This window comes from Amphiura filiformis, chromosome 16 (genome assembly GCF_039555335.1).
Source record: "Amphiura filiformis chromosome 16, Afil_fr2py, whole genome shotgun sequence".
Lineage (NCBI taxonomy): Eukaryota > Metazoa > Echinodermata > Ophiuroidea > Amphilepidida > Amphiuridae > Amphiura > Amphiura filiformis.
Genome location: NC_092643.1, coordinates 14929270 through 14949226, shown reverse-complemented (window position 1 = coordinate 14949226; position 19957 = coordinate 14929270). Strand labels below are relative to the sequence as shown.

At 37.1% G+C, this 19957-nt stretch overlaps 1 protein-coding gene across 1 annotated transcript in view; it reads left to right on the top strand.

Moving 5' to 3' along the window:
• Positions 1-52: 52 nt before the first annotated feature.
• LOC140172447 (uncharacterized) overlaps positions 53-19957 on the top strand; it is a 62762-nt gene continuing 42857 nt past the window's right edge. Inside the window, exons 1-14 of the mRNA XM_072195594.1 lie at positions 53-72; positions 529-644; positions 2947-3093; positions 3910-4032; positions 6212-6364; positions 7669-8094; positions 10364-10612; positions 11414-11671; positions 12896-13147; positions 13718-13966; positions 14382-14630; positions 17493-17744; positions 18177-18425; positions 19222-19470. Coding sequence (XP_072051695.1) covers positions 53-72; positions 529-644; positions 2947-3093; positions 3910-4032; positions 6212-6364; positions 7669-8094; positions 10364-10612; positions 11414-11671; positions 12896-13147; positions 13718-13966; positions 14382-14630; positions 17493-17744; positions 18177-18425; positions 19222-19470 — 2992 coding nt within the window. The remainder of the gene's footprint in view (positions 73-528; positions 645-2946; positions 3094-3909; positions 4033-6211; positions 6365-7668; positions 8095-10363; positions 10613-11413; positions 11672-12895; positions 13148-13717; positions 13967-14381; positions 14631-17492; positions 17745-18176; positions 18426-19221; positions 19471-19957) is intronic.

Here is a 19957-nt window from a genome sequence, read left to right as displayed (position 1 = left end):
AAGCGTACGTAACTTTTTACTCCCTCCCTCCCTCGAATTACGTACAAATGAAATGGCGAAGGATTTCCAAGAGTAAATAGCAAAATTGAGATGTTGGGTTGGGGTTGGGGTTAGAGTTTATGCGAAAGTTTCGATTATGTTTAGGGTTGGGATTAGTGTTCCAGGAGGACAGTTGGTTCTGGATTAATGTTTTTACAGATAAGCTGTGAAATATTTTCATGAAAACGAGAGCCATCAATAAATTAAAATATAGTTTAAAATGCAGCCCGACTCTAAACTAAATGACTAAATGTACCCCAAAATCTGCCAAAATCCCAATACTTTAATTTCCACTAAGAGCCTCCGGGATCACATCATATAATGGGGTACCAGGGGGACATCCCTTTGGCATGTTTGATGTACTAGTATGCGCTTGCAATTATGGGTTTCATGTCTTTTGTCGCAATTAACAGTGACAATCCTCACTTGAGCCTTTGCTGCCATGAAGCGCAGATAGAAAATATTCTAGTCGTTTCGTATTTATCTCAGTTCAGTGAGCACTCCTTGTGACACCAATCCCTGTCAAAACGGAGGTGTATGCACCAACACTGGAATCACATTTTTCTGTACGTGTAGTAACGGGTTTACTGGACAAACGTGTCAAAGTAAGTTTAATTCAGACAATATTCTCTAATTATTAGTCAGTCGAGACCAAAAATACGACGTGTATCCTTAAGGCCGCTGTATTATTCCACGTAGAATATATTCGTTATTTAATAATTGATTGCCATTCCTTATCCAGTCATGTTTAACTTCTAGCAGGTTTGATCATCGACATGATGACGTAAAATCTACCAAACATTCGGCATCAAAAGTAATTGATTTTCTGTTAATAAACATTCTTGTGAATATATACAAATTACATTTTTTTTATATATTCAAAAGAATGTGTATTGACTGAATTTAAAGAATATAAAATATTCCTTTACCATAGCATTCTATTATGTCTATTAGTAGTAAGACAAGATGTCACGACTGATTTGTTTTAACAGATCAATTCACCGCTAGATTTGCTCGCCTGATAATTAGCATTCTTCATTGTGTACACCTCAGCACCCAATGGCTTGTAAACAATTATATAACCGTCTCCTGTACACAAATAAAAATGCAATTTTGGAATGAAACGATAGAATAGAATGTGCTAGTCCACTGATCTTTCAAACAAGAGGTAAAACAGCCCACGTACCCAATAGTTGACAAGGTCATCGCTGTAAGATAATGAATGCATCTATCCAATTTTAATTGTTAACACAGTCGCAGAGTTTAGTAATTAATTGGGTCGGCCTCTACCATGTCTACGGTCTAATTAGTCAAGATTTCAAGCAATTGCTTTTTTTTTTTTTTCGGGGGCATAATGGGGGAAAGTGAATTTCAAGGGACTTTTGGGTTTTTACTGGGGGGGACAAGGGGGCAAGAGTTCTGACTGGGGGAATTTCCCCCATGCCCCCTCCACAAATGACCATACCTTTATGGAAGTATCAGCAATGTTTTTTTTTCTTCAAAAGAGTTGTTTATGATTTGGCCTATATTTTACAGATACACAACTTATCACTCTTTGAAATAAATTGAAACCAATGTAAAAATATAATAAAATGTATAAATAGCCTTAATTAATTGCAACATAATCCATTTCACATGCGTCCATCTCCTCAAAGCTGTCACAAAAATAAATCATAAAGGATTCAGAAAATGTATAGTTTGACATATCTTCTATGTACAGTTCTTGAGTTATAGGGGTAAAGGTCAAATGCTAAACTCCACAGGGGACACCAATTGAAAAAATATCTGATTTTGATAAAATGGTTCCAAATTGCTCAGCTTTCAAAAACATTAAAAAAAGAATAGTTTGTCATATCTCAAGTGGTTCATTATCTTGAGAACATGGCAAAAAAGATCAAAATCCATTGAGCCCTATTGACCTTGACCTATTTTGCGATGTTACTGTGATGTAACAAAACAGCCAAAACAATGCAACTTTTATAATTTGGAGACCAGTTGCATTAAAATTGGAGCATTTTTCAATTGCAGACACACGTGAACCCCAGAATTTGACCTTTATGCCTATATCTCATAACCTGTATGTAAGAGACAAGTCATTTTAATGACTTGTTACAAAAAAAAAATTCTGAGTCCTCAACTAGATTTAACTAACTTTGAAATATCACCCATGCATAGGCGGCCATTTTGGATTTATACAAAGTAGGCAGTATTCCACTACTTGAGAACCACCTATGTCCACAATTGCATGTTACTCATTTAGGCAACAAATAGATGCAAATGGCTTTGGGGTATGCCCTATGGTCACTTAAACAGAATAATTAGACGCAAGTGACCATGCATAGGCCTACAACCCAAAGTCCTTTGAATTTATTATGGAGGACAGAGTTAACCGTCCATATGTTGCCGAAATGAGTAACAAGTAATTGTGGACATTTGTGGTTCTTGTTTTAAGGCTTAACGATCTATTGTTGGTCGAAGAAAAATATTTTGCAAAAGTTCATTCTACAAATCATATACTTTGAAAACTTGCTTGATTTATTGTTGTGAATAAGTTATGTACGTTTTACAAAAGTGTTGTTGTTGCAGCACTCTTTACAACATAACTCAAGAACCACAGGACCTAGAAGAGTATATTTGTGATATTTGAATTCTTCTACACACTCGCTATGAAATAATCAATGCAATGTTTGCCAAAAGCTCACTACTATTTGAAAGATGCTGTGAACTACCAAATTGCAACAGTTAAAAATAGTTGCTAACCTTAAGCTCACAATATTGTGTTCATTCACGGAAATTCAAGCTCTGCAAAACCTACGTCCATAATGGCTAAGAAAGTACATGTAATAAAGCAACTTTTTTAAATATATTTAATGGGTTTTTTTTCTTCTTCTTCTTTTTTGACTTCAGTTTCTCCCGGCCCAACGGATGGTTTTGTGATAGATCCCTGTGTCTCTAACCCATGTCAGAATGGTGCTCCTTGTACGCCAATAAGCAGTATCACATTTCGATGTAACTGTCGCACTGGATTTGTAGGTCATACATGTAATGTCAGAGGTAAGTTATAATTCTTAGGGTTGCAGCTTCATGGTAGCAACGTTTGCACAATTGAAGACCTGAGCGCAAGAAGACCGTAAGTCCACTTGGCCCCTCAACATGTATACAAGTTACTTATAGTTTCTTAGAGTTTTATAATGTTTAATACTTGTTCCATCATCATCATGAAAGGTTGTAAAAAAATTGTTTTGGCCCCTGAACATGTATAAAACATTACCAAACTATACGAAACTATACGCAACTTTAGTGTATTCATATGGAAGGGCGAAGTGGATTTCTTGCGCTCAGGTCTTCAATTGTTTTTGTGGGACTTGAGCACATCAATGTCCTTTTGATATCAAATAATTTAGTTTTGAAAGTTGCAATATAATACAAATTTTATGGCAAATTATAAAAAATTGAAATTTTTGAAAATTTTGACATTTAACATTCTCAGGTATCTTCAATACTAAAGGTCAAAATTTTCAAATGATGGCCGGCTTAACCTCCCAGCTACATACACATTAAGTGCATATCATTAGATTTATAAAGTTTACTTCGAGGACTGTTAAATGTCAAAAATATTTGACGAATTTCAAAGTACATTATAATCATATAAAAGCATAATTTAAAAGAAAATATTGAGGGCGTCCTCCTCAGCAAATGTTACAATATGCCTTTAATAAACCCAACTGTATCGTAGCTCTTAAAAGTGTTACATTCAATCATAGCCTATTTGAATCTTAATTTTTTGAATTGATGCATATTTCATTTCGTAAAATTGCCAAGCGTATTTAAAAGAGTTTGATGTTTGATTTAATCTGGTCATTTCTGTAGACACGCAGGCAGGTACATGTAACCCCAACCCATGTTTCAACGGAGGAGTATGTTCTGTAAGTGGGACTGGCTATTCTTGTGATTGTAGCGGAACCAGTGGATTTACCGGTACAAATTGTGAATGTAAGTATTTTGAGGGGAAAAAATCGTTGCTATAATGAAAGACAGATAAACGACCGCCTTATTGTTAATTTTGCACCTTCAAACATACAAACCATCTCAAAAGTTAGGTCTTTATAGTAGGAAACTTTCTTTCCCGAAGGCACCATGTCAACAATGCCTAGAAAAGTTTTTGCCTTGTAAAAGTACGTAATTTTTCGCCATTTTCTGCTATTCCTGTTCTCCAATCGGCACCAGTTAAATCGGCCTTCCTTTTACGCACTATTATCCAATCAAGGATCGTAGGGAATTCGATTGACAGTGACGGCAAACACGATAAAGTCTTTTTATATCTGTCTATGATTATAACGTACCCTCCGAAATTATTTATAGACAGTCCCATTGAATTTATACAGGGTGTCCCAGAAAACTTACCTGGCGAAAGAATTTGGATGTAAGTCGAGATATAGATCCAGAATCCAAATGTCTAAACATCAGCGTGTAGCCCATTTTACTCTGCATCTTATACGCCAATTTGACTGGAATCGGTTGACCGATTGCGAATAAATGAGCGATTACATAATGAAAGCGTCAATTCGCTTCATTCCACGTCCAAGATCGTTCAACACAATGCGCACTAGTCAACTGTCAATGTGCTTCATATTTTGTTCTGTGAAATCCTTTTCGTTCCTCTTAAACAATCTGTTTCTTGCAAAACATTTAATTAGGTTTTGTCCAAATTTGAAAACCTTGCATGTAAGATGATGCTCGGTACTTGTAAATATTTTTTTCGTTAATTTTGATATAAATGTTGAATATAGAATTATTGCATAAAGAATTCTAGCTGTCTCTGGTAAGCAAATATTCTCAACACAGATCCAAATAGTAAATTATAGGTACTCACTAGAAATATTTCGATTGCTATCAGGAATCTTGTTCACTCTGGTGTGGTGAGTGGTAGTGTTTCTAGATGTTATCGACAAACTTTATGACGGAATTTGATGACGTCACATGGGTTGCTTGCCGATTGATGATCTGATCGTAGATCCGATCAAGTCTGTACGCCCCTCGTCCTTGTTCATGGTGGTGTGGCATCTACTCCGTGTGTTTACACTACGCTATCGTGATAGAGGCCTCACCCCACCCAGTTTACGTCTCAAATTCCCAATAAATACGCAAAAGGCTAAGGATATTATTAAGAAAGCGGAGAAAGAGTTACTTCGTGAACGTTTGCGAGTGATCAACAATAAGATGATTGGACGTTACATTAAAATGATGCAACTCCCTATGCTACCGATTGTTATGATGCGTCATGAACCACAAATTGAGGTATGCACGTATATAGGAAGAAGAAGAAGAAGATTAGTAATAATGACGTAATAGACGACGGGAAAGATCTTTGAATGTCTGCTCTACTTGCTCCCACATGATTTCGATAACACCCCCCTGAAAACACCTCTCCCTTATCCTGATTGAGGATGATCAGCTATTCCTATCCATCAATCAGATGCCTCAGATGTCAGATCAGAATGTCGGACAACTACCAGTGTACTTCGGTTATATTTATAAATGCGCTTTTATAAATATGCACGTGACCACCTCCGCGCTGCTATAACAGCTTGTAGATAGTAAGTCTCGAAGTGACCTTCTACATAGCGGGTGGTTGTCCTATACATTTGAATGCGGAACAACATGAGACTACTGTGCAGCAAAATCGTCTATTTTGTTCAACTTCTTGTTGTTGTTTTTGGTAACATATTACAAATTCAAGATTTGATGATATTTATCTACAGAGTTCCTATCCTTTTCTGTATAGTGGTCTATGCATGAGGATTTAGTCACCTTAGTGGTCTTGGTATGTCGTGCCCATGAGTCACGTGCGTATTTATAAAAGCGCATTTATAATATAACCGAAGTTCACTGACTTGTATAGTATGTTGCAAATAATGTTAATATATGGCATTTGATTTTCAAATTTCAAATTTCTGGATGAATAATCTTCCCCATACCAAGATATCAAAGAGAATTCGTCTTCCTATTTCATATTAGATCAATTATGTTGTTTTTATGGTAGGAACCAAAATCTTCTTTGAATGCAAACGAAAAGTTGCAGACAAATGAGACAATGACGGTGTGTCTTGTAAAACTGCCATAAATATGTAACCTCTGGGTATAATGTTTTATTTTTCAAATTTCATAACAGACCGTCCGGAAGAGCTATGTGCCCCTGGATCGGAAGGAGATTTAGCATGTGGCACCAGGACGTGTTTAAATCGTAACGTACTTAACGAACCTAGTTACGTCTGCGTGTGCTCTGACGCGTTCCAGCAGGGCCATGACTGCTCAGTAGCCACTGGTAAGTGCTTTGGTTTATTTGTCTGTTTAGTTGTGTAAATTAGCAGTGGCGGCGCCAGGAATTTTTTTTCCGGGGGGCATTGAGGGGGCAAAGTGAATTTCAGGGGGCAAAATCACCAAATGTTCGCAAAATTACCGCAAAAAGGTGAAATGTTCGTAATTTTGGGTTTTTACTAAAGGGGGGGGGCGGCGACAGGGGGGCAAGAGTTCTGACGGGGGGCATTTGTCCCCTCATGCCCCTCCGTGGCGCTGACACTGATATTAGGGGGACATTGCTGTCCGAATATGTTACCTCAGTTAAATTTCGACCTCACGAGCACAAGTAGCTCACAGGCTAACGTTTTCTGTTAGTACCTAAAAATAGTCTGGTTTTGCAGATTTGCTTGGGAATTTTTATTTGAATCTTATTGGTGTCAATACCTCCTTGAATTGTTAACATAGTGATACTTTGACGGAAATAGATGCAGATTCAAAGGTTTCACTTAACCCATTGAAAATATTGCTTTTCCTTTACTTGTCATGTACATAATGTAATGTTACACTGGTTTGAGTAGCCTTTCAGGGCAACTTTTAATATTCATCTTTACTTACAAACGGTTACTCATGACAATACATGTTGGATTAAAAAGGTACCAAAAAGTTAATCGCAGAACATTGGACTTCTTTTGCTATTTCAGTTTTAAAATGTGATGTAAAGATTTTGAGTTATTACCTCCAAAGTAGGGGGAAATTACTTTTTATAATGTGTTTTGATGGAAAAGCAGTTTGATTATCCCTACATGGCCAAATATCTTCGTATCTTAACCAAGATAAATCAGTGAGAAGTGACCAAGTATTACAAGTATTAACTGTGTGACTGTCCTGAATCACAAAATCAATAACATCGTTTGACTTTTTATAACCGATCTTAATATATCCTCAAGGATAATTATAGTTATATAAAAATCGTTTGAATCATGTATAGGCCTAGGCCTTATCATGCCTATGGAGAAGCATTTGAGCAATTTTACTGTGAGGTCGACCGTATTTAGGTCTTGATATATGCATGTACGCTACCGTTTTCCGCATAACCGGACTTAATTAAACATAAATGTAAGCGCTCACCGAAAGGATGAGGAAAGAACATTTTTTATACGGGATGGTGTTGTTTTTCAAATGATTTCACTTTACGGGAAGTAGTCGTCAAGTTCAATTCTCATTTATTATTTTTATGCTTACATGCATGACATTCTTCTATATTTTAAGCATTCAAAGGACAACATTATTATATCTTTGTAATTTGTGTATCTTTCTAATTTTTCAAAGATAATAGATATATTACGACATGCTATGGATCAGCCTGTAAACGTAGCATAGATGAACTTGGTCGACCGTCTAACTACTTCGAGTCACTAAATTATCCACAAGTGTACATAGACAGACTGAGAGCTCTCTACCTGCTTTACCTTCCCGGTGTTGCGGAGATTTGTTTTACATTTGACCAATCTGCCTTTGGTATTGAAAACGACAAAGATGAACTGTACGTTGGTCCTGGGTTAGAATTTGATTTTGGGGATCTAGCAGCGGCAAATTCTCCAGACGGAATATACTTCTTTGAGGATCGAACGGTTCCAGCGGGCAGGACGGCGCCCAATGATTTTTGCATACCATCAGATACAGTATGGATGTATTTCCTTACTGACAAGAATATCCAGGGACCTGGCTGGCGTCTATATTGGAGTGTTGAAGGTGGTAAGCATCGTTTGTTTATTTATTTATTTATGTGTTGGTTTGATAGGTGAGCGTGTGCATACCGGTAATCAGGGGTCTTTGATTTTTTTTTTTGCATACATACATACATACACACACACATATTTAAGGCGCGTATGCAAAAAATTGATCTAAACGCACAAAACTACATTACCAACAACAAACAATAACCAATGTCAAAAGTCAATGTAAAGACAAGATAGATTCCCATGCTCCCCCATAATATATTCGAAATGGTAAGGAAGTTCGAATTAGGGTGTCAAAGTTAGAACAGGTAGCCCTTTTCGAATTCATACTTAAGGTTATTAATTATTTTAAACTGTTTTGATTTGGTAGTTCACAGGATCTTACGAATGATAGTGAGCTTTGGCAAAAACTGCATTGCTCAATTCATAGCGAGTGTATAGAAGAATTAAACTATCACAGATATACTTTTATAGGTGCTGCGGTTCTTGAGTTACGTTGTAAAGAGGGCTGAAACAACAACACTTTTGTAAAACGTATATAACTCATTAACAACAATAAATTAAGCAAGTTTGCAAAGTATACAATTTGTAGAATAAACTTTTGCAAAACATCAAGGTGTTATTTTTCAATAATATATTGATCTAGATAATTAAAATCGATTTTTAGGTTGCTTCGACCAACAATACCTTGTCTACCCTTAATACGATCAATCGTGCGCTTAAAGGAACCCTCTATTACGTTTGCACGCGAGATCGGGTTGGGTAACGAGGGGTCACTTTAAAGAGTTAACAGCACATCTGGATTTATTCATAAAATGTTACACAAGCTCAGCATTTTATGGTAAAACATAATCCATGATAATAACAGTGTTTAACTTGCCAAAGTTCTGACCAGTGTAAAAGAACATTGTGATATGTAAGGACAAGGTTACCTACCCAAATCCTAGTATAAACATTTTTAATTGATAGTGTTTAGTTACTGCACAAAACTGGTCAGTTGGCCTTGCCAACGATGTTAGACCTTTAAGTCACAGGTAGGGCAAATTTGATATATAACACGAAAAGGGTATACTACTACTACTACTACTACTACTACTACTACTACTACTACTACTACTACTACTACTACTACTACTACTACTACTACTACTACTACTACTACTACTACTACTACTACTAATAATAATTTATTTTCCACATCAACATCAACATCAAACAACAAGCAATAATATAAGTACAACGGCCTATATAATATACACGAAAGAAAAAAAGATAAAATGACATGGAGGAGATGATTAAAAGGCCATGGAGGCCAGAAGTGGTCATCCCCTATAACAACTATCACAAACAAGATGTACTTAATGTTTCCGTCACCTCATAGGAATTAAACACTAATGAAATGACGCAAACATTATCAATATATAAATAATGAGCTTTGTTGCAAAACCCCTTGGGTAGGATGAGCATCCCGCTTTTGTTGAAAACCCCCTTATATCAGTGATTTTTTTATGATTTATTAATGTGTTCTCAAAATTGCTCAAGTGGATGTAAGGGGTTTGCAACAAAGCCTTTCAAATATAAACATAGAATTTGCATCTTATAAGTTTTGGAAAGATATCGTATCGTCACATTTATATTCTTTGGATTCCGCAACTTTCTATAGCGGGTACTAATCAAAATTTCAGAACCCGCACATGTTACTCTTTATAAATATAGCAGGAAATTGGGTCATTGTATCTCATCTATTATCCTGCAAAGTGCTAAGGACCTTTTTACGGTCATTGATACCGAGCCGCAAACTAGTATATTATACAAATATTGACTGCTATGAGGGTCATGGTTAAGATTATAGGCCCAAGGTGATCTCAAAACCATGCTATGACCCGAGGCGGAGCCGAGGGTCATAGCATGGTTTTGAGATCACAACGGGCCTATAATCTTAACCATGGCCCGAATAAAGCAGTCAATATTTGTTTTATATACTGAATGGATATGTGGATGTTGCGCTTGCGCAGTTTGATCGGGACCCACGTGACCGGTCCATAGTTCATTTCCATGGACCGGTCCATAGTTCATTTTGATGGCATAGTTAATTCAATGACTGAACATTCAACCAATAAGATGACAGGAATCTATATATGAGGTATATAAAAAATAATATAGACGTTTTACTCTTCAAAATCTCATACATGTTCAAGATATGACAGTTACTTTAGGCGATCAGTGCTGAACAGATACAGTGAAATATAATATAATATCAATATTAAACCTATCAATCTCACTAGATTCCACGCCGCCTACAGTTATATGTCCCGAAGGTATCGTCGAAGATGTTGTATTTGGTCAAGGAGGACGTATTGTGACGTGGACAGAGCCGAGAGTCTCTGATAATTCCGGGATAGTACCTGAACTGGTCTATAGCTCCCATACATCGGGATCATTCTTTAATTCAGGACAAACGACGGTAACATATGTATATCGTGATGGGTCTGAGAACGAAGCAAGCTGCACAATTAATGTCTTCATACGTGAAGGTAAAGTGAATAATTAAAAACGCTGATGGCACATTGGTTTGAATCATGTTACTACTTAATACTAGCGATAGCGTTTGCACAGTTCTTTTTTTTATTTTTAACTTTTTGAAAGAACTACAGCTTTTGTCAGAGAAGAACGGCAATTGTTTACATTTTGAGAGCGCGCAGAGCGTAAACACGGAAGTGGGGTTCTGATTGGCTGAATCAATCGCCCGACAATTATAGCAACAGACCGAAAATCTGATTGCCCGATTATGCGTCCAAACGTTGGTCGTATGAAGGACACGCAAAGCTCCGCGTATGTCGCTTATTATCAGGGCGCTCGCGTCAATCTGAGCAGAAACTGTCGTTCTTCTCTGAAACCCAGTGTAAGCCTAGTTTTTTTTCTTTTGGTCCATGTGTTTTTTGATTTAATAAGGCGTAAATATTCAACAAATAAAAAAAATCCAAGGTGGCAGATTCCTATGGCGGCCTTACATATAGCCCTTGCATATAATGCCTATTTAGTCTACCGTCCGGTTCTTTAATTCTTGTCCAAATAACATGAATAATGAGTACTGCAATTAGTAGGACTACTCCATAAATCGCAAAAACCGGCGACGCGGCGAACACCCCCCCCCCCAAAATATACCAACCACATGCAAACTGGTAATAAACTGATATTCAATTGACTATTTCGCTACCAGGTGCACTGTCACTGTATATATTTCACGTTTTGGACAGTTTAAAAAGCGTTTCATTGGCAATCACAATTCCCTTTATTACCTCATACACCAATAATATTACACCAATTCTTTTTAGTTGACAGAACACCACCAGTCATCATCGGTGGTCCAAACCCGAATGGTATTACCGAAACCACTGCATGTAATACTGGAGGTACAACAGTGTCATGGCCAGAACCAACCGCAACTGATAACTCTGGAATAGCCACCTTAGCGAGCAGAAGTCATACTCCAGGACAATTCTTTCCAATTGGAACAACAACAGTGACCTATAGATTTGTCGATCCAACTAACAACGCTGCTACCTTTTCCTTTGATGTCACTGTAAATGAAGGTAATGAATTATAATTCATAAGATATGAGACCCGATCCAGTGGCGAAGCTGCCCCCATGTGAGAAATCTTGTAGCAACCCCCCTCCACTGACGCCTTCCCCAAGTTAGTACGGTGGTTGCCCGGTCCTGATATTTAAGATTTTTACTCCATTTTTGTACTCCTGGCTGCACCATTGGCACGATCACGCGAACCGAGAACAATGTAGAATATACCATAGTCGATTTTCCCCCACACAGTATAATAAGGAATAAACATTTAATTTGGGTGTACTGTATCTGGGTCCAAGTCTTTACAGTGAAAAGGTACTTCCATGCATTGGTATAGCTTTATATAATAAAGATTGTGTAGGATTTCCCCTATAAAAGTCCCTTTCAGACATAGTGCAGCCATCTTCAAAGCAAATAAATAAACATGGTGATGCGCCTATATACTAGGGGCATGTCAATGTGATTGACAGGAAATGTCAAGAGTGGTATGTCAATGAGTCAAAAAGGGAACTTCTGTGTGGAGATCAACAGAGGTTACGTAATTAACTTGGTCAGATGTCCTTTTGAATAATCTATCATTCAGGAGGAATGTCCACTCGTTTGTCCCTATTGAAATTGTCTGGATTAGAATGGATATGCCACGTTTCTATGGATTTCCTTTCAGACCACTTGGTGTTCACTTGGTACTGTCCCAGTCAATGCCATGTTGGTTTCCCATACATGTTCAGCGGCTGCTGATTTTTGTGTGTCGCTATTGTTTCAAATAGGTGTAAGTTTGATATATTCGACAATAAAAACAATATTAAGATTGGACCATTATTAGGGGCGGCTTCAAAGTTTACCGGCGGTTGATGTCGGTTGAACGGCGTTTCATTGTTTGTTGAGAACGATAGAAACCGGCTCCAACCGGACTGAACCGACGGGCAACCGGCGGTTGAATTTTGAAGCAGTCCCTAAACATTAAACTGAATATGCAAATGAAATGATTCGCATATTGCACGGTTCCGCCATGATGCAATGAGAGCCTCGACTGGCATACCATGAAGAATTACATAACTTTACGCAATGTTATATGCCCGGGGTTATATGACTGGTTAAATTCCCATTCATGCATGCTTCCAGATCGAGGCTCTCCTCGCACAAGGCGGAATTTACGATATAGTATTATTGAAAAAAACATTACATTTCATGCTCACATTTCATGCGCTTTTTGATATTTTAAACTACGTACAATAGTTGATACCATGCCACCAATATGTGCACCACCACCCACTGACGAAACCATAAACATCCCACTAAACCAGGGGAGCACTGCGGTGTTTTTCACTGAGCCCAGAGCAACAGACAACTGTGGAGAAACAACACTGCAGTCTAGATCTCACCAACCTGGTGACACCTTCAACGAGGGAACCACCCGAGTCAGCTACACTTTCAGAGACCTGTTTGGGAACATTGTAACATGCTCATTAACAGTGAATGTGGAGGAAGGTAAATTGTAACAAAAGTGTTCATATCTAAAGCCATATTATAACATTTCTGTAAAAATTTATCAGTATTTATTTTCCATAAAATGTTAGCTTTTATTGTCAGATATGTCCCCTTTTAATTTTAAGCCGAACAAGTGAGGTAAAGCAAAGAAAATTGGAATTTACTACTAGCGCCAATGCATGTTACTCCTGCGGTTGTAATACGGTACGATTCTCTGGGGTGTTCACGTACACGGCGTGCGGGACACACACATTGCATACATGTTCGACTAATATTTCCGTGGTAATATTAAAACGACGGTTCCTGCGTTTTATTTAAAATCTCGGATTTTGACAAAACTACAGCACCCAAAGTTTGCAGAGTATCTTTGTTTACTAAAGTACATTGCAATCGTGTAAAAAACAGTATTAAAATTTTTTTGAGGGCGTTCTCCTCAGCAAATGTTATAATAATCTTTAAGTGTAAATGTGGTCTCTGGTACTGGTACAAATACATTTGACACCATCTTCAACCAATGCATGCCTTCATAGCAAACCGAATCCTCAAAACATTTTTTGAAATGTTTTTCAGTGGATTTGGAGCCACCAGTAGCCGACGGCCCAAGTATTATCACTGAAACAACTCCTTTGAATAGCGGCGGCAAACCTGTCATATACACAGAGCCAACTGCAACTGATAATTCTGGTGTAGTGACTTTGGTTAGCAGAAGCCATACTCCAGGACAAAGGTTTCTTACAGGAACAACTACAGTGACATACGTGTTTGAAGATCCGTCAGGGAACCGTGTAACTTACACCTTCAATGTTGTTGTAAATGAAGGTAGGTAGAATAATATAATGTTATACAGGGTGGTCCAAAATTTATATTTGCTCAATTGACTAAATGTAAAAAACTATTCTATTATACAACAACAAAAGTCACGGTGTTTATATACGATCCAATAAAATGTGCACCACTTCTTAATGAAACGTAACACTGAATTTAAACTGAAAAACACAAATAAATTGATCAATTCTTTGATACAAAATAATTTCATAATGACGCGTTTGAAATATATATTTTGAAGTGGCTGGATTCTTAGCTTAACAATACGTTTCAAATTTTAAAGAACAGTAAACTCGTACGTAAAACATTTTATTAACATCATTATGTTTTGTGGATATCACTTTCCAGGTATGCATTACAAAAAAAATGTTTCACATACGGTATTTTCTTTATTTGTTCCATCCATCAGTGGACACAATACCACCTGTGATATCAGGTCCAAACACAATTGCCGTCACTACGCCGTTAGACACTGGGGGCCGAAGTGTGTCATACGACGAACCAACTGCGACTGATAATTCGGGTTCCGCTATATTGGTCAGTAGGAGTCATAGTCCAAATCAATTCTTTCCAACTGGGACCACTACAGTAACCTATATATTCAGAGATCCGTCGGGAAATGAAGCTACTTACACGTTTGATGTAATCGTTGCTGAAGGTAATAATATATCATGAGAATTACCTGCCGATTGGCTAAAAATTAATATTGTATCCAATTTTGAACCAATCAAGAAGGGTATTAGTAAGGTCCTCTGCAAATGCAAGTTTGACCATAAAAAGTTTAAAGCCTAGTCATAATTGGCAATTGAAATGAGCATTTCAAGTTATCAACCAATCAGAAATGCTGTTAGATGACCAGTGGTGTCCAGGGTGTTAAGTATGAGTAATCTGTTGATTGTGACATTTCTGGAAGAAATGTATAGCACTATTCCAGTTGAAATCCATGACCCCCTATGAAAGATATGACCTTGATCTTCAACATAGGGTGTGAGAATTTATATTGGGGTTACCTGATTGGGTCTCCATTTGAAATCTACACCCCCTGTGTAGGATATTAAGGTCATGTCTTCTATATAGGGGATGTCTGGATTTTAAATGGAATAATCCAGTGTCAAATAATCGAGTGTTTTATTCATCAGTTTGAAACATAAAAGTACGCAAGATCACGTTTAGCTGGACCAAATTTGTCAACATTTTATAATTTTAGCAAGAGTGTAAATTCATTCCATCTTACTTGAAAAAAATATCAAATTTGTAAAGTTAATCCTAAATAGACATTTTTTACTTATGCACATTATGTACTGTTCCAGTTTGAACGTAGGTCTTAAAATCAGACATTCAATCCGTATGAAAAAATATTGTCGTCGTACCTCCCCCTCCCACCCCCTGGAAAAGTGCACATATATTTTGCATATTTAGGGACCGTTCAAAAACACTTGTAAGGGGGGCCTGATGCAAAAAAAATCATCGCGAAAATTTTTCGGGCCCCCCCTTTACAGACCTCAAAAATTTCAGGGCCCCCTTTTTGACATGAAAATTATGGGTCAACCCCAAAGCATATCAACTTAATTTTCCAGGAAAATTTGTGGTCATTTTTTTCAGCCCCCCCCTTAGAAGGGTAAAAAATGTTCAGAGTCACCCCTTTTTGCATCAGGTCCCCCCTTACAAGTGTTTGTGAACGATCCCTTATCGGAAAAGATTTATAAATATACTATGAACACAATAAGTAAGACTATAACTCCAGGGGAACTGTTAAGAGTTACTTTGTTCTTCTTTACCCAAAATGCTGAAATAATATTAATAATAACTGTCAGGAAAATGTCCATTTTAAACCGAAATAACAAGGTTAACGTTATCTATGGGGACTGAATGTGTGAATTTATGATATTATGGCAAAGTTACTCTGTTAACCTGATAAACACAACGAATTTGGCTGTTGCCATATAGGCGGGACACGTGAAAACAAGTATATTTGAGTTTTTAAAAAAAAAAACTAATTTCATATTATGAGATCGTACATTATGGCTTTAATTTCTCCAAATAACGAATACTATCCATTAGGCGTACACACTTACATAGCAATCAATATGTTTTGTGGAAATAAAGATATTGTTGTCATTTTCACGATTTCATAATTTTTCTTAATTTATTTTTATTTATTTATTTATTTATTTATTTATTTATTTATTTATTTATTTATTTATTTATTTATTTATTGTTTATTTATTTAACGATGAAGGAAATAATTATGCTTTGAAATTAAATATCACTCCTTACGGAGAAAGAATTAGTAATTATTATGCTTTGAAATTACAGCGTTCAAACAACTTTAAACTGATTTTTTATATCAGATCTTACATTCTTTTATATACATTTTATCCCATACAGTGGATGATATATATCCTCCTGTAATCAATGCTCCATCTATCGGTACGGGTATAAGCGTTGATGCTAGATGTAATACAGGAGGTACAGAAGTAACATGGACTGAACCAACCGCAACTGATAACTCTGGAACTGCCACCTTAGTGAGCAGAAGTCATACTCCAGGACAATTCTTTCCAAGGGGCACCACTACAGTGACTTATCGATTCGATGATCCTACTGGAAATTCTGCCACCTATTCATTTGATGTTGATGTACAAGAAGGTATTTATACTTTGTTCTCTCCCATCACACCAGAAAAGCTCAAAGAATACGGTTTCCTACTAGTCCTGGTCTAATATCTATGTGTTGAAAGTAAGTTTAAAATGGTACCGTTATAATTATATGAAGCATTTTCTACACTCATTGCACTCACTACTCATTATTCCAGGATTTAAAGGAGGATTTCGTGATCATAGTACCCTCTTTTTATGCCATTTTCAGTAGATATCCACGAAAAAAGCTTATCCCTAAAATTTCATTTGATTCCGATTTTGCGTTTGCGAGTTATGCATTGATTATGTGTATTACACTGCTCCATAGACAATGTTTTGTAAATTCAAATTACACGATATCTTTGCTAAAGTTGAATTAACAGAGGTCACCACAACCAGTGATATAAAAATCTCAACATCGGTTTTTGAGCAAAAGTCAAGATGGGGGTTGATGCTGTGGATCACGAAATGCCCTTTAAAAAATATCATCCTGTTTTGCATAATCAAAATTATAGGCTAAATTATAATCATTGTACTCATTAGGCCTTTTAAAACATTATTGTTACAAACGTTTATCGTGGCAGACGATACAAAGTAATAAAGTAGCATTTTTTTGTCTGTTTTCGGTGTTTTTTCTCGATGGACGTGATGGTACGCACATTGGAATTTTCACACGGGGAATTCCGGAATGGATCGTACATAGGCTCATAGAAATTTACATGGCTTATTCAATATTGTCATCCATTTCTAAAAGGTCGCAAAGAAAGGAATAATGCATGCACTAATCAGATTTGTTCTCAAAAACACTATTAGTAGAGGATGTAAACATTTTTTTTGCTGAAATTAATAAAAGTGTTGATTCCATATACCTTTCTCAATAGTTGACAACACGCCACCAACTTGCTCATCACAACCAAACGACATCACACGAACCATTCCTCTAAATCAAGGTAGTACTTCGGTCTCCTTTGCTGCACCAAGAGCCCAAGATGATTGCGGTCAGACTACATTCGTGTCCAGCTCACACCAGTCTGGAGATCCCTTCAACATGGGCACAACTCGGGTCAGCTATGTGTACAGTGACAGCTCAGGAAACCAGGTCACATGCTCATTTAATGTCATCGTAAATGAAGGTACGCAAACCACTTATTAAACAGGGTGGTTAAAAAACAACTCAAAGTTGAAGTGTCTGTTTCAAACTGTTGTTAGCAATATTCTTAAAGTCCGCCTGTCGAAAGTATTATAAAGAAAAATAATTGCAAATAATACAATTTTTTGTCCACACGTATGCCTATTAGCTGCTGCGTCACAACACTTACATTGAATGTAAAAATCAAGACTTGAGATGCTGTAGTTTTGAATAAACCGCAGGAACGTATCTGTCGTCCTCCCATTCTTATGGAAATGCTTATCTTTTCTCAAAGTCTGTCTTCAAAAAACTAAACAGCTCAAACAAATTCGGGCTTATCTTTTAAGTCCTTAAAAACTTCAGATCAAAAAATTTTAAGTCTCTTTTAAGTATGTTCTATAAACTTAACAGCTGAAAACATGTGTTCACCATTTAGTTGACAGTACACCGCCGAGGGTATCAGGATCTGGTGATACGACGGTAACAACACCTTTGAATAGCGGCGGAAGGACCGTCACATGGACTGAACCAACTGCAACTGATAACTCTGGATCAGTCACTCTGGTCAGTAGAAGTCATGCTCCAGGAACAAGGTTCAATACAGGAACGACTAGAGTGACATACGTCTTTCGGGATCCAACGGGCAATGAAGTGACTTATGAATTTGATGTGAACGTTGTGGAAGGTAATAATTGGAAGTTAAAATTGTACTCTTTCATTTGCTATTGTTGGTCATGCACTAAGAATACGTATCACAAAATTTAAAGAAATGACACCCACCATATTATATATTTTATACATGACTAGTAACGCAGACCCTGTCCAAAAAGTGCACATCTACCATCACATTAACACTAATAAAATGTTTATTTTGATCAATACTATCGGCCAGATATTTGGTCTTATAAGCACGTGTGGAATTTAAGTACTAGATCATATCGGTTATTCCTAAAATCCTTTGCCATGATTGACCTGTTCGGTAAATCCCATAGGCCTTTGCGAGTACACCAGTCCTGAGAACTCGTCATTTTACGTCACGTCGACTTGCAATGCGCAGTAACGATGGTCGATAAACGATGTGCAGATGAGGGTGAGGAGCAAGTTGACCCCTCCTCTCCACAGAAATATTCGGCGATAATCAACATAGAGATGGAAAAGGACTGAAAAGTGTCATTAAAATAACTAAAAATGGGACAAGATGAATGAAAAGCTGGACGAAGATGTGGCAAATGGGGATGAAATAATTGGGACGAAAAATGGAGAAATGAGGACAGAAACAACCCACAACCCACACTAAAAGGTTAACTACGCTGCGGTTCAAAAGTTGTAAACTGCTAACGGTATCAAACCTGGGGTAGCTATTATTATTTACATCGTTTACTAACATCAACAATAACAAAAATATCATGTCCTCCCTTTAAGTTTATCTTTTCAGTGTGGCTTAAAAACTTAACAGCTCAAAACATGTGTTTCCTATTTAGTTGACATGACGCCGCCGACGGTATCAGGTTCTGGTGATACGACGGTAACAACACCTTTGGATACTGGTGGAAGGACCGTCACATGGACTGAACCAACTGCAACTGATAATTCAGGATCAGTCACTCTGGTCAGTAGAAGTCATGTTCCAGGAACAAGGTTCAATACAGGAACAACTACAGTGACATACGTCTTTCGGGATCCATCGGGCAATGAAGTGACTTATGAATTTGATGTGAACGTTGTGGAAGGTAATAATTGGAAGTTAAAATTTTACTCTTTCATTTGATATTGTTGGTCATGCACTAAGAATACGTATCACAAAATTTAAAGAAATGACACCCACCATATATATTTTATACATGACTAGTAACGCAGACCCTGTCCAAAACGTGCACATCTACCACCACACTAAAACTAATAAAATGTTTATTTTGATCATATTACTATCGACCAGATATTTGGTCTTATATGCACGTGTGGAATTTAAGTACTAGATCATATCGGTATTAAAATCCTTTGCCATCATCGACCTGTTCGGTAAATCCCATAGGCCTTTGCGAGTAAACCTGGGAACTCGTCATTTTACGTCACGCCGACTTGCAATGCGCAGTAACGATGTTCGATAAACGATGTGCAGATGAGGGTGAGGAGCAAGTTGCCCCCTCCCCACAGAAATATTCGGCGATAAATAAAATTGGGATGGCAAAAGTAAAAAAGTGTAATTAAAGTAACTAA